This window comes from Danio rerio, chromosome 22 (genome assembly GCF_052040795.2).
Source record: "Danio rerio strain M-AB ecotype USA chromosome 22, GRCz13ab, whole genome shotgun sequence".
Lineage (NCBI taxonomy): Eukaryota > Metazoa > Chordata > Actinopteri > Cypriniformes > Danionidae > Danio > Danio rerio.
Genome location: NC_141042.1, coordinates 23,323,598 through 23,338,318, shown reverse-complemented (window position 1 = coordinate 23,338,318; position 14,721 = coordinate 23,323,598). Strand labels below are relative to the sequence as shown.

Here is a 14,721-nt window from a genome sequence, read left to right as displayed (position 1 = left end):
TTAGTCTAAATTGACTAAATCTGCATTAAAGGAGCCTGAATTGACTTAGTCTGCATTAAATGAGTCTGCATTATATGAGTCTGAACTGAATTAGTCTGCATTAAATTAGTCTGAACTTAATAAATCTGCATTAAATTAGTCTGAATTGAATTAGACTGAATTGAATTATTCTGCATTAGATGAGTAAGTTAGTCTGCATTAAATGATTTTAAATTGAAAAAGTCTGCATTAAATAAGTTTATATTGAATTAGTCTGTAATAAAGGGGTCTGAATTGAATTAGTCTGAATTTAATGAGTCTGAATTAACTTAGTCTGTATTAAATGAGTCAGAATTGAGTTAGTCTGCATTAAATTAGTCTGAATTGAATTAGCCTGAATTGAATCAGTCTGCATTAAAGGAGTCTGAATTGAATGAGTCTGCATTAAATGAGTCAGAATTTTTCGGGTGTAACATAGAAAAATGTGAACTATTTAATGAGTCTATAAATAGTCTAAATTAAAGTCTAAATTCTTAATTTGCTGAGTCTGAACTGGATGAGTCTTAAATTATAATTTAGTGATTTGGATTAATCTGAATAATCTAATCTAAATTGAATAAATATGAATAAGATTAGTGGGCAGTGCAATGGCTCAGTGGGTAGCACTGTTGCCTCACAGCAAGAAGGTCACTGGTTCAAGTTCATGTGAATGAGGGAGTGTATGGGTTTACCAGCACTGGCAGTTCATGAGTTAGTGTGCTTTCAGTGCTGGGTTGCAGCAGGAAGGGCATCGGCTGTTTAAAAAATATATATGCCAGAGTAATTGATGGTTCATTCCACTGTGGGGTCTCCTGATAAATTAGGGACTAAGGAGATGGAAGTGAGTGAGTGAGTGAGTGAGTGAGTGAGTGAGTGAGTGAGTGAGTGAGTGAGTGAGTGAGTGAGTGAATTGGATTAATCTGAATTGTAAATGTAAGGAATCTGAATTTGATGAGTCTACATTCTGCATTTGAAGAAAGGGGATTGGGTGAATTTTAATCAACACAATTTAAAAATATGAAAGTTAGCTCATATGTGAGTTTGAGCCCACATATACCTTATTATCTGTATATATTTCTTTGACTCTCAAAACGGTGGTAGACTTGCCTACATTATATGAATCACCAAGAACCACGTTTTACTGACAAGAAAATGCACCCACATCTCGGAAGGCCTGAGATTTTTTTCAACACATTTTCAATGCTCTCTTTACAAATCAAATTTGCTTTTAGCCTTTTGCCACTTTTTTAAAGAAGAAAACAGTATTAGAAATGAGATTCAACATTCACAACATTTACACACTTATCTACACTTATTTAATCATCTGCTCTGCATGATACAATCCTCATCCTCTGCGCTTGACATTCCAGAACCATGTGTTTTCATATTTGCAGCCATAATGTTATACATTCAAGACACCAGTCAGCTCTGATTCATTTCTAGGATCAGGATCAAACCTCATTTCCCCATGTTGTGGTTTCGAAAGTGTTTTGTTTCCAGCCTCACATGTGCTTTGTTTTGGTTTTCGTGGCGACCGCAAACACCTGACAGAACCACGAGCGCCATTGTTCCACGAAGCTCTTGAAAATAGAAGCATATAGGAAGCAATGAACAATGACTGTTGCTTGACCCGCTAATGGATCTAGCAGCTTGTTTTCTCTTCTTTTCTTTTTTTTCTCTCTTCTCCTTCGTCCTCTGCCAAAGAGAGAAACCCGAAGAAAACATATGGGGTTTAATTAAACACGAACAGGACAGATCCAATCAGTCCAGAGCTGACATTCCTCTTGTACAGTGCAGGAATGCTAATGCAAACACAGGTATAGAGAAACACGAAACAAACACGATAAGCGGACCGTATGACTCAGAAATGCCGTGGCACAAATCCCAGCCCTTTCCCAGGCTCCGGGCGCTGTTTACTCTCCCAACAATGCCGACAACACTCGCTCTCCACTCTCATCCCCTTGTTCTTACTGTTCATTGATGACGGCCGATGAAGGTCAACAAAACCACACACACTCGCTTAGCTAATTCTACACAACACAAAGCATTAGCACTGTCACAGCCAGGAAACATCTACTAAATCTGAACATCCCACGCCCTTTGGCTTTTTTTTTTCTTTTTTTTTTCCATAGTCACCATGTAGGTGATATCAGCAGCTTTGAGGTGGGGGCATGAGAACTGTTCATTGTGTTTTAAGCCTCAGATGTCAACATCGTATCACTCTGATGATTGCACACCAATTATTTAGAGAATTACGTACAGTATTGACAGGGGTTTGTCATCAAATAACAACCCATTGACAAGCTTACAATGGAAGATGTATAAATACATCTACACTAGTGGAAGAGCAAATAATATTCTTATTATTAGCAAACCTTGAAGTAGAATAGATTAATCAAAGCATCATCTTCTATATTTCTCAGACTTCTAGTGAAACCCTATAGGAATGTTAAAGTGAGATTAAATAAGCTGAAATGTTCGATAAACAAACATGGAAAGGATTTGTCGAACGGTTTTAGTGGCACTTGTGTAATTTGTTTTATAAAATGTGCATTTTTCTATTCAGATTTCCTGTGGGCCTGATCATGAGATCAGCACGTATAACCTGCTTTTTAATCACAGTTTTATCAGAGGAGAGATGTGGCTCACATTGTGTTTGTTGAATTATATGATCATATCATTGATTTTGATAGTACAATAAAGTGCAGTCATAAAGACATAAGCCAGTGCTAAATGCCAAAGTCACCATGCAGTGGATTTATGATGAAAACAAACATAATAATACATTAACCCTAACCCAAATCAAATTTTTCTCTGAATATATATATATATATATATATATATATATATATATATATATATATATATATATATATATATATATATATATATATATACAGTGCTCATCATAATTGACTACACCCTATTTTGAAAAATTTATATTTTTATCAATTTTTTCAGTGAATATAGCCGATATATTTGGTGCATTTAAACAAAACAGATTTATTAAACAGATACATTTATTTAAATAATATTTTAGTCACCAAACATCTTTTGAAATTGAAAGATATACAATTAAACTCAAGCAAAATATTGCAAAAACAAATTACTACCTACAAAATAAAATTTAAAAAATTATATATATATATATATATATATATATATATATATATATATATATATTTTTTTTTTTTTTTTTTTTATATTTATTTATTTATTTATTTTGCTTCTCTTGATTTTTCCTTGTTACATATAAATTTGGATGTAGAAGTTATTGGCTGTTATCATAAGTTATTTTGTTTGATAATTTCCGGATTTGGCTTCAGTACTAACTAATGTAATTTAAATGCACAAATATAATATTGTATAGCTTCCTATTAAAAATATAAACTTAAAAGATTTGTGAGGGGTGTACTTATATCTGCTGAGCACTATATATATATATGAAGAGTTCAGATGCAAAAACCTCTAATTGCCGTCTGAAATTTCCATAGAAAATGAGCATTTTTCTCAGACTTCTTTATGTCGCGTTATTTCATTTTAATGACCACAAAAAGAACATACTCTTTGCCATAAAACTGAAATTACTGAACCTACACATTGGAGCCTGATAAAAATGTAAATTTTTTAAAGAAAATTTCAGATGGCATTTAGAGGTTTTTGCATCTGAACTCTTCACATATATATATGCATTTATTTTTATTTATCGAAACATCATGTACATAAATATATGCGTACGAGCTATTTCCCAAAGAAATTTTGTTTATTTATTTATGTAAAACTACTAAAATAACTAAAAGTAATACAAATTAAATACTATAAAATGCATTAAATATGTAAAATAAAAACAATAAAATTACAAAAATACAATAGAATTACTCTAATCTTGAAAACATTTTAAATTCAGAATAAAAAAGCATTTAATAAAACTACACTGTAAACACTGATGATCAATGTATCACAATAACATGTTGAATGAACTCAAAAATAAATGGACAAAAATAAATTAACCATGCTTCAACTTATTTCACCTTATTATTAAATCCAAAAGTTTGTTTTCTATATTTGATTTAGGACTATGGGGGAAATAAATGGGAATAACAAACAGCAGTAAAGCAGCAAACTACCAGTTCTACAAACAAGTGTGTTTATGACTGTACATAACAATAATTCATTCATTTTCTTTTCGGCTTAGTCCCTTTATTACTGTAATCTGGGGTCACCACAGCGGAATGAACCCCCAACATATCCAGCATATGTTTTACACAATGGATGCCCTTCTAGCTGCAACCCATCACTGGAAAACATAAAAATAATATAAGAATATAAGAAGAAAATACCAGTTTGCTGCATCAATCAGCATAACGAGCTAAAAAATCAATGGAAATAAATGAGACCTGAAATCTCGAGCTGGTAAGATTCCAATAGCTGCATGCACTTGTATGTGAAAGACTAAGCTTAATGAAGAGTCAACTTGGTATTTTAGTTAACTGTAATTTAAGCTGAGTTAACTTGAGAGATTAATTTGATTTAACTAATGTTTTAGGCCCTAAAATATTAAAATACCACTGATAAAATCAACAGTCATGTTAAATCAACTACAATTTTTGTTTTCAGTCCAAAATATGTATTTAATGTATAACTCAATGCACCAATAGATTAGGTTTTATGATACCAGTTTTTTTCAGTTGACCACCTGTAATTCCAGTAACCATACGCCCAGCTCTCAGCAGCACATACATGACTTGAATATCTCTTTGTCCGTCAGTCTGCATGATCCGGTTTTCATTAGCTCCCGAATCCCTCTCCTCCACCACTGAAACCTTGACCCCAGCCGCGCTACACTTAACCATGTTTTATTCTGCTGTAAAGACCTCTGTGTTTAGTGCAGGGCTCCATCCAGCATCGTAAAACACGACTGAAGGGGGGGGGAAAAAAAGGCAAGCGTGGGGACAGGGGTTAAGTTGACAAATCCCCCAGCTTTGAGCCTCAGCGGGCTGGTAATCTCTCTGGTAAGCAAAGAGCTCTCAGGTACTTTTGTGTTATCAGCGAACGTCCACTTGTACTAGTCAAGACGCTGTTGTTTTGTGCCTTGTAGCTGCTGTGAGACGGTGACATGAGGGTCATCAGGTCCCCAAGCTTCAGTCAACAGGCCTGTGTTTGCCAGGGCCACTTGTGCCGAGACGCTTTATCTTTTGACGCCAAAATTAGATGGCATTGTTGCCTCTCGCCTTGCATCAAATTGCTCCTTTGTGTGGAGTGCTGTGAAAAGATGGGAAGAAAGAGAGGATCGTTGAATATTTGGACATATGAATGTGTTTGAAGAGTTTAAAAAGATAGATAGACAGACAGACAGGCAGGCAGGCAGGCAGGCAGGCAGGCAGGCAGGCAGGCAGGCAGACAGACAGACAGACAGACAGACAGACAGACAGACAGACAGACAGACAGACAGACAGACAGACAGACAGACAGACAGACAGACAGACAGACAGACAGACAGACAGACAGACAGACAGACAGACAGACAGATAGATAGATAGATAGATAGATAGATAGATAGATAGATAGATAGATTTGTTTAAATTCAATAAACAAATTCAAAATTAATAAATAATATTAGGTATTATGCAAACATCTAAGATATGTTGAGTTGATAAACAAAGAATTAAAAGTATATTAATCTGCATTGAGATGTTGTTTATATATTTCCTATACATATATTAATACACTAAATAAACTAAAACACTAAATCAATACACTAAATAGATTAATAAATGCATCAATGTAACATTTATGTAATACTAATAAGTATGCAATAATATGTTAATAATGAATAAATGTTATACATATAGATCCTAAATAGATAGACAGACAGACAGACAGCCAGACAGACAGACAGACAGACAGACAATATGTAACTATTACTATTAATAAAATTTGTTCATAATTAATAAATATTATACATTTAGAGCTTATATTTAATGTGTTAGGCCTCAGTAAATAAACAGATAGATAGATAGATAGATAGATAGATAGATAGATAGATAGATAGATAGATAGATAGATAGATAGATAGATAGATAGATAGATAGATAGATAGATAGATAGATAGATAGATAGATAGATAGATAGATAGATAGATAGATAGATAGATAGATAGATAGATATTCACTCATGTTATGTATTTATATAAGCATGTATGTGTAAAATATAAACAACATACATATAAAAAGTTTCACATTTAGGCTACACTTTTTGTATAGCCTAAAACATTTTGCAAAACGTATGCTTCAAACACGGACTTGTTTTACGGAGGCCTACATTCATCCCATTTAATAAACGAATACATAAAAAATTAGATAGGCCTATGTGCTTTTTGGACTCTGTATACAAACATGAAAAGTATAAACATATACTTTGGAGGTGTGTTTACGTGTATTTATTTCCGTCTGTGAGGTGTGACTTCATCTGATCCCGCAGTGAACACGCGTGTATATCCTGATCCTCACACGTCCAATAAAACCGCTCGTGTTTGGCAGAAACTAGTTCAAAGTTTGCGGCCCACTATCAACCTGTTGTGTTCTTTTGATCTCGCATTTTACCACCTGTCTCATTTCCATTCAGTCATTGCCGTGGACGGTCTTGTCCGCCGGTTAATCATTCCTTCAGTACTATCTGTCCGCTCCGGCTTATCTGTTCGTGTGTCACTTTATAACTGGCTCTTATCAATCTTGTCCAGCTCCACGTGATCTGGGCAAACCTATCAACCTCAGAAGTTTTGAATATTGTTGAGGAGGTGAGATATGACTGCAGGTTTAGTGCAGGTCATGGCGAGGGGGGATGAGGGCTGAGAAAGTCAAGAGATGTCAGGCGGATGGTTTGGGGCAAAAAAACACCTCAATTTTCTATTCAAACGACGGTGAAAGATTTGGAAAGAATGGACGCGTTTTGTGGGATATAACTAGCCACTCAGGTGGATCACCTGGTGTATTTCTGCACTAAAATGTCCAGTAGTTTTGAGAGTGAATTAGGACAACGTGACTGCAAAGACTTGGGTAAGTGTGTGTACTTGCTTTTCATTGTGATCTTTAACAAACCTGAGGAGAATGTGAGGAATTGCGAAGCGCAAATGAAAGATTTTAGATGGTCGGGTGTGAAAAGTTGGCCTGTTGATGATTTCTTTCCTCTTTATTGCCGACTTTATGACCTTTCTGTGCTATTAAAACGGTATTTAATTTAGTAAACAAGGATGTAGTGTGCTTTATATCGCGTGTAATGACATAAACAGCATTTTACGCGTTTTATTGCGCTGTTTTGTTACTGATAAGCGGAAAAAGAAGTAGCGGGATTTATGAATAATGGTTTAAAAGCAGCATAACATTTAAAACTTTACTAGTTTTAGTTGATAAGTATTATATAGACTACTCTTTTTATTATTACATCACAGTATAATAGTTATAAAAGGAAAACATTACTATTTTAATGAATGGTCAAATGTCTCAAAATTATTTTTTTAATATCGACGTTGAGGGAATCTAAATAACATTTCAAAACATGTATCAAGTTTTACAACAATAGCCTATAAATATAGTATTTAGCATTATATAACGAGTTTTTAAAATGAGGTCAGAAATTGTACTTGTTTGCTTTGATCTTCGGATTAAATTCATGTCGATATTTCCTCTTTAAGTGTGCCAGCTCTTTTCGCTATGTTGCAAATCATGTGTTATGATTTGTATAACAGATTTTTTAATAGTTTTATTACTATATTATTGACATTGTATCGTCCCGCATAGACTTTGCGTTCAGAGCGAGTTAAAACATTTTATAGAAACATTCCCTGCATCTTTCCCCGCACATAGTCATACATTTTTTAACATTCAATTTAAATTATTTAGTAGGCCTACAAATATAATAATATTAAAAATTCGGATATAATTAAACTACAAAACTGTTCTTTCCACTGTAGTATTAACATGAATAATGCATCTCCTAATTTAAATAACTATGTTTTATGTAGCTATTTCCACAAATTAAACTTTTAAAAATCCTTTAGCATCTTGGTGCAAATAAGTAAGTCGCAAATATATAAAAAACGCAATTTTATGAGATTATTTTAGATCTTATATCAAATTTTATTTAGCCTGATTTTCGTCTTGCCTCCAATTCCCCCTTTCTCTATATTTTTTAATAGCTACATACAAACATTTTACCCTCCGGTAGGCTAAATCACCACATACCTCCCGGTGCTCCAGTTAACGGCGCGGCGTGTCTCGTAATGTTCAATTAGTTTAGTTTGTCTGTGTTTGCCGGTGCAACTGAGGCGCTTATTCTCGGGCCCGTTTCTGATTGGACAAACGCGTGACGCCAGCGCACTGATCCGAACGCTGATTGGTCGACGCGGTGTCAGTGCGGCGTAAACAAAGCAGCGAGAAGCCGTTTGAACTTCACAGATAGAGCGACACGGAGCGCGCGCGGAGGAGGGGCTCGTGCCAAGTTCCTGACAGTTCGCGCACTCCGGTTTAAAGACCAGCATCATAGTCACTGCAAAGACCACCCGAATGAACTTACACAGCGTGTGAAGAACTAAAAGAAAAAAGAAGGGTAGTCGAAGTCAAGCCGAGGATTTGTTTCGGACGTTTGGACGGCGTTTTTGAGAATCTGTGGTGGCGCGCAGGCGGAGCGGCGCGCGCTCATCATCGGCTCAGCAGAGCTGTCATGCTGCCTAAAGTCGAGTCAGAATATCTGGGACTCGCTCGATCGCATGGGGAACAGGGGCATATGCCTGGAAACATGCAAGGTAAGCGGCATGCTTGTCTGAAGAAATGTGCGCCATGCACTCTCATCCATGCACTGTTGGACATGTCACAGTCAGTGATCCTTTTAGACTGCACGCCACAAATACAGCTCACACGTTTTGTCACTGAAAATTGTAGTATGAGAAAATATTTTGTACGTGAACACGCTTCAAATGATAAAGACGTAAAATAGTTGAGCAAAAGAAGCCAATTGCTTGCATTTAGCCTACTTTAGTCGCTCTGCGTAAAGATAAATTAGGAAACAAAGTGCAATAGCTGAGCGTGAATTATTTTGAGCTGAGTGAACTTTTATAAACTCAACATGACCTGCATCACCTGTCAATGAATTTGTTCTTAGTATATACAACAGAAGAGGAAAACGAAACCATAATAATGACTATGACAGAGCTCAGCTTTACGGCAAACATAAATCGTCCAAAATAGTTAAGCCTGCATATGCTGCACTTTTTAAATGAAGATTCCTGTCAGGACGAAATAGATTTAGAAAACAAGCTACCAATAGGTCACATATGAGAAACCGACCGACAATTTATCTTTTAATGTGAACTCAGCGAATTTTAAACATTCGTAACTTCAAGAATGAAGTTTTTATAAAATTATGATGTATTTATTATTAGTTTTAGGAGCGCACATTTTCGGTCGTTCTAAATAAAATGCAATCTAATGCATTGCGCGCGTTCAAGTGACTGAAAAACAACCTTTATTATTATCACGAAATATGTCAAACCTAAAGCGATAAGTAACCTATAATGAGATTACAATTCATGCACGAGAGAAATTGGGAGTGAGAGAACGTCAGCCCTTGTGTAGTTTGGTAAGATATTGTTTTACAAATATAAATGTCTTTTTAAATTCATTCATTTAAATTGTTTTTGTTTTTACGCTACAAGTCGCAAAACAAGCTGTTACCAGCCGTTATATATAGGTCTAACAAATTATTCTAACAAATCAGTGAACATGTCAGCCGTGTATAGCTACATTTAAAACTAAATTCATAAATAGAGAATAATCGACGAACTGAAAATGCTTCAGACTTGATTATTGTCAATTATTGCAAGCTACATATATTTGCGTTGGTGCTTTTTTAAAGGCACTTGTTGCGTTGTGTTTAAAAAATGAACAAATAACGAATTTAGAGGGTATTTCATTATTATGGAATAATAATGCGAATATGTTTAGTTTTATTGCTCAAAGTTCCTCTTTACTGTACATGTGTCTGTCTCATACGAACTGTTTCTTTTTCTAAGGAAAATGTGTTATGACTGTTTTTTTCCTTCACATTTTAATAAAAGCGCATTCTTCAGACGCCGATGATTCCCAAACTGCACCAGTTTATTAGTGATCATGCTAATTAAAATGTGAATTGACATTACAACAAAAACACATTTAACTCCTTTATATAAAGAAGTAGCAGGCCCACAAAAGGCACACGCCACGGTAAATGTTTTATTTCGCATGCAAACAATTCTCGTTCATTTACATCTTGTTTTGCTTTTGTTCGCCTCGTGGCTAAACGGTCCACTTCAGCGCGAGACAGCAGCCTCTCTCGTGCTCCCACACCAATTTACGAGCCATCATGAATATTAACCAGATCGAAACTGAAGTTTTACCCTGTCTGCGACCATCCTCCACACCCGACTCGTAGCTTCGTCAAGTTCCCAGAGACCCAAAACTGCATATTCTTACAGAAAATTCACTCTTAAGGCTAGACTTGGTGAACAACTGGTGGTTCGTATTTTATTTATTTCTGCAAAAACTGCAGGCTACACGTAGACGTTAGCCGAAGAGATGGTTACAATTGAAATATTTGCTTTAAAATGATGTTTTTTCAATCATTGAAGCTCTGAATTTGTTTAGTCTTTTCGTTGTGGAGATTCAAACAGTTCTTGTTTTTTTAGCTGCTTCTTAATCTTTCAAAACGAACCTCATAACACATGACAGCCAAACCATTTTTTATTTTTTTTGTCAAAAAATAAATTAATTAATTGAATAGGTTCTGTAATGTAAATTGTTACTCACTGTATTCATACTCTTATGTTTTTAGCCCCACAGTTTAAAATGATGGACTACTCCTACGACGAAGACTTGGATGAGATGTGTCCAGTGTGCGGAGACAAGGTGTCCGGATATCACTATGGGTTGCTGACCTGTGAGAGCTGTAAGGTGTGTAACATCAGCTGTTTTTATCTTCTCAACTGGTCACCCTAAAAAAGCATTGTTCTGATAGGGAGAAAAACAATTGTGGACAGAACAAAGCTTACGTTTTAGAATATTTGTTGGTGTTTGAAGAGAGAAGAGAACTATTTTAAATACCTTGTGTTGACCTTGAAGGTTGTGCATCCATTCAAATGGTATTTTGAAGCAAATCCAAGTAAGATTTAGCACAACCGCACCATCACATTCATGAAAATTTTGCTTTTAATGATTTTTAGTATTGTAAATTTTTTGGGTCACAATCTGGACTTGATTCCAAATTAGTTAAAGACTCATCTAATGTGTTTTAATTCAGTTTTTCCTACCAAATTATTACAATGTTTTTATTTTATTAAAATCAAATTCCTATGGACTTTTTTGTTATGTATTTAGTGTATAATGTGATTTTATGGAAAAGACTGTGTGTTTAAAGGTAGAAAATGACTATTTTTGTCAACTGAAATCCCGTGGTGTGTTTATTTCTCGACACCGTTAAAGGTTTTGGAGTTCACTCACTTGAAAATCTGGTGTCTTTCTCTCAGATAAAAGCACACACACACTGACTCACAGTGTTTTTTTTTCCCCTAAAGGTGTTATTCGGTGGTTGATTTTCTTCTTTAATTGTCAACAGATCTCTTATCCGCTCAGTATCGTCTTTTTGAGTTTTGACTGAGATGTAAATGTCATTTAAATAAATCTAATTTAAAATTCTCTTTAAGGTTTTTAAATGCTATAGGTACCAACCTGTGGAATACCTTACATAATTTTAAATTTGCCTTGTTTTAATGATTTAGTCTCTATTCAAGGTTAAGCACTTTATGAACTGCATGTGTGTGTGTGTATGTGTGTGTTATTTGAGTTCTGGCCAATATTGATCCTTTTAGTTTTAAATGGGCCAGTCTCCCTACGGTGTTGATCAAGAATAAGTTAATGCCGTTCCTCGTTTGATTCTCTCCAGCCCTGAAAATGAATTCAGAACAGTTGCAGGTGGAATCTTGTAATCCTGTGGCTGTAAATTATGGATATAATTTATTGGATTTTTTCACTTGCTTTTTTTTTTTTTTTTTTTTGCTTCTGCAGTATGAATAATAGGATCAGAGACGTTCAACGGGAATTTATTTGGAAGAAATTTTGGTAGTTGTACGTCACATTTGGACTTTAAAGGTGCTTGAAAAAGCCAAATTAGACTTAATTAAAGTTTCACAATACTTTCAATGGCTTGTGCTCATAATTCCTTCAATGCTAATAGCTGAAATATCACTAGGTCACCATGCTAAATGGGACTAAAGAGAATCTTTTTATTAGTGCCGGTACACTTAGTCCACTCTCTGTCTCCAATCTGTTGGTTTCCATCCTCAGCATGTATTTTTGTTTGTTCATGTCAAGTGTGCGTGTGGGTGCACATGTCAGTTTTTGTGTGGGTGTGTGTGTTTGTGTTTATCCAAGTGAGCGTCGACTGCTGAGGGAGCGTTTCTATGCCCGTGGCTCTACTTTTATATGTGTCTACTTGTGTGGCAGTGTGTGTAACACCTCTTTTTTTTCTGTGTGAATGGATACGAGCGTTTTTTTTCCGTATGTGTGTGTGGGTTGTCTGTGGCTGAATAGCACATTAACAAACACCGGAGGTCAAAAGTTTGACATCTTCATTCACCTCACTCTGCAGGGCTTCTTCAAGCGCACGGTGCAGAACAACAAGCGCTACACATGTATAGAGAACCAGAGCTGTCAAATAGACAAGACCCAGCGGAAACGTTGCCCCTACTGTCGCTTCCAGAAGTGCCTCACAGTCGGCATGAAACTGGAGGGTAAGAAGTCTTTATAGTTCATCCATGCATTTCTTCCGCTAACTCAACACAGATTTCTGGTCTTTAAACAGCTGTTTTGTCATCATTTGCTGGTGTTACAAAGCCAAAAGACTCTGTTTTCTTCTGTAGAACAAAAAAGGAGACGTTTTGAGCAATGTTCGTGCTGCTCTTTTCCATACAATCGAACTGAATGGTGACCAAACTATGTCAAAAAAAAGTTTGAATATACCTAATAAAAAATATTAAAATTGGAATAAAATAATATTAAGTTACTTAAAAAGGTATGCAAAGATAAATTTGTAAAATATATATATATATATAAATAAAAATAATAATTACTTCAAATATATTATTATATAAAAATAATATTATAAATATTAAAATATTAAATATTAAAATTTATTGTTAAATGTACTTAATTTTCTGTATCAAATTAAATTTACCAAAAAAATAAAATAAAATCCAAATAAAGTGTCTACTTTAATGTTTAAAAAAATGTCAGAATATAAATATTATATTTTGTATTTTAAAATAATTAAGAATTTAAAAAGAAATCTTGTTAACTAAGGGGAAATATTTTGAATTAATAATTAAAATTATTTAGTATTTTGTTGTGGTGCGCTGTGATCCCTAAATATAGCCTTTTATATGTCATCTAATGATTCTTTAAGACATTTGTTGTCAAATATATACCTTTTTACACTGAAAAAATTATTCAAAAATGATTTCCTGGATTTTATATATATATATATATATATATATATATATATATATATATATATATATATATATGTATGTATAAGTGGTTGTAAGCATTTTATTTGAGCTGAATTTAAACAAACAATTTAAGTTATTCATTAAATAAATGAGTTATTTGTTGAAATTCAACACATATAAATTGTTTGCAGCAATTTTGCAGGCATCATTCTTTTTTATTGTACATTTACATGTAGTTTAAGTAAAAAAAAATGCAGCTTTGGACCCCATTCATTTTCATTGAAAGGAAAAGAGCAGCATGAACATTAATGCCAAGCATCTCCTTTTAGTGCCCACCATTATAAAGGTTCAAAAATCAAACAAACCTTCCCTTTAACCACCATCCAAGAAATCCACAGGCTTCCTACATGATTCTTTCCCCTTAACATGTCGATGTATGACTGTTAATTGTTTAACTGCTGGAGGGCAGAATTTCTAGCAGTGTCGTTTTATTGCTAGCTGGCTTTGATTTGCTGCCGCATGTTACCAACAGTATTCGAGGCCCTCCAGCACCCTGTCAAAGCCGTCCAAAGAGATGAGCGCTCGCTAATACTCCCCACAGGCTTCTTCTGATAGCTCGTATTGCTAAGGAAAGCTGCAGAGATGGAAAATATTAACCAAAATTGTGTTTTGAATATAAACCGCAGCAATATGTTTCATGCATATGGCTTAACAGCAGACTTACTGCAACCAAAAGGTGCAGAATTTTGTGATAAAATTGAGGCAATTTTAGGAAATTTTTTGTAAGCTTCAAAAATATAATTACTACTGCTGCTTACCTTAAAATTCCCTTAATTGAAAATTACATAATTTTTTAATGAAGTAATTATAAAAAATATATATATATATATAATAAAAATAATTTATAATAAACATAAATTATTACATAATGAACCTATTATTAATAACTATATAAAATAAATATACAATAATTAATGTAAAATATGTTGCTTTTATAGCAATATTTAAAAAATTCAGTTTTTTATAAAAAATTTCAGTATATTTTATATTTAAATTTCAAAGTAATAATATAACAACAACACACAATTGGTGGCAATTCATAGTATCTCAAGTATTTTTTAAAGACATTTCTATAGAATATAGTATATAACTTTTAAAAATCTGTATAA

General features: G+C 34.2%; 1 protein-coding gene and 1 long non-coding RNA gene across 4 annotated transcripts in view; one reads left to right on the top strand and one right to left on the bottom strand.

Annotated features, from left to right (window-relative positions):
• Nucleotides 1-3,772: 3,772 nt before the first annotated feature.
• Nucleotides 3,773-8,306, bottom strand: LOC141380325 (uncharacterized). Its single transcript, XR_015521988.1, has 2 exons — nucleotides 8,259-8,306; nucleotides 3,773-5,280 (listed from the first exon to the last, which is right to left on the bottom strand). It is a non-coding gene; the product is annotated as an uncharacterized LOC141380325 (long non-coding RNA).
• The window catches only part of nr5a2 (nuclear receptor subfamily 5, group A, member 2), an 87,128-nt gene continuing 79,242 nt past the window's right edge, over nucleotides 6,836-14,721 (top strand). The window contains exons 1-4 of one of the 3 annotated variants that reach the window (XM_087302371.1): nucleotides 6,926-7,073; nucleotides 8,696-8,818; nucleotides 10,882-11,000; nucleotides 12,694-12,835. In XM_087302371.1, coding sequence (XP_087158497.1) covers nucleotides 7,022-7,073; nucleotides 8,696-8,818; nucleotides 10,882-11,000; nucleotides 12,694-12,835 — 436 coding nt within the window. In that variant the 5' untranslated portion in view covers nucleotides 6,926-7,021. Of the gene's footprint in view, nucleotides 7,074-8,480; nucleotides 8,819-10,881; nucleotides 11,001-12,693; nucleotides 12,836-14,721 lie in introns of those variants that run through there. The other 2 variants (XM_087302370.1, NM_001313729.1) reach the window with 2 other exon arrangements.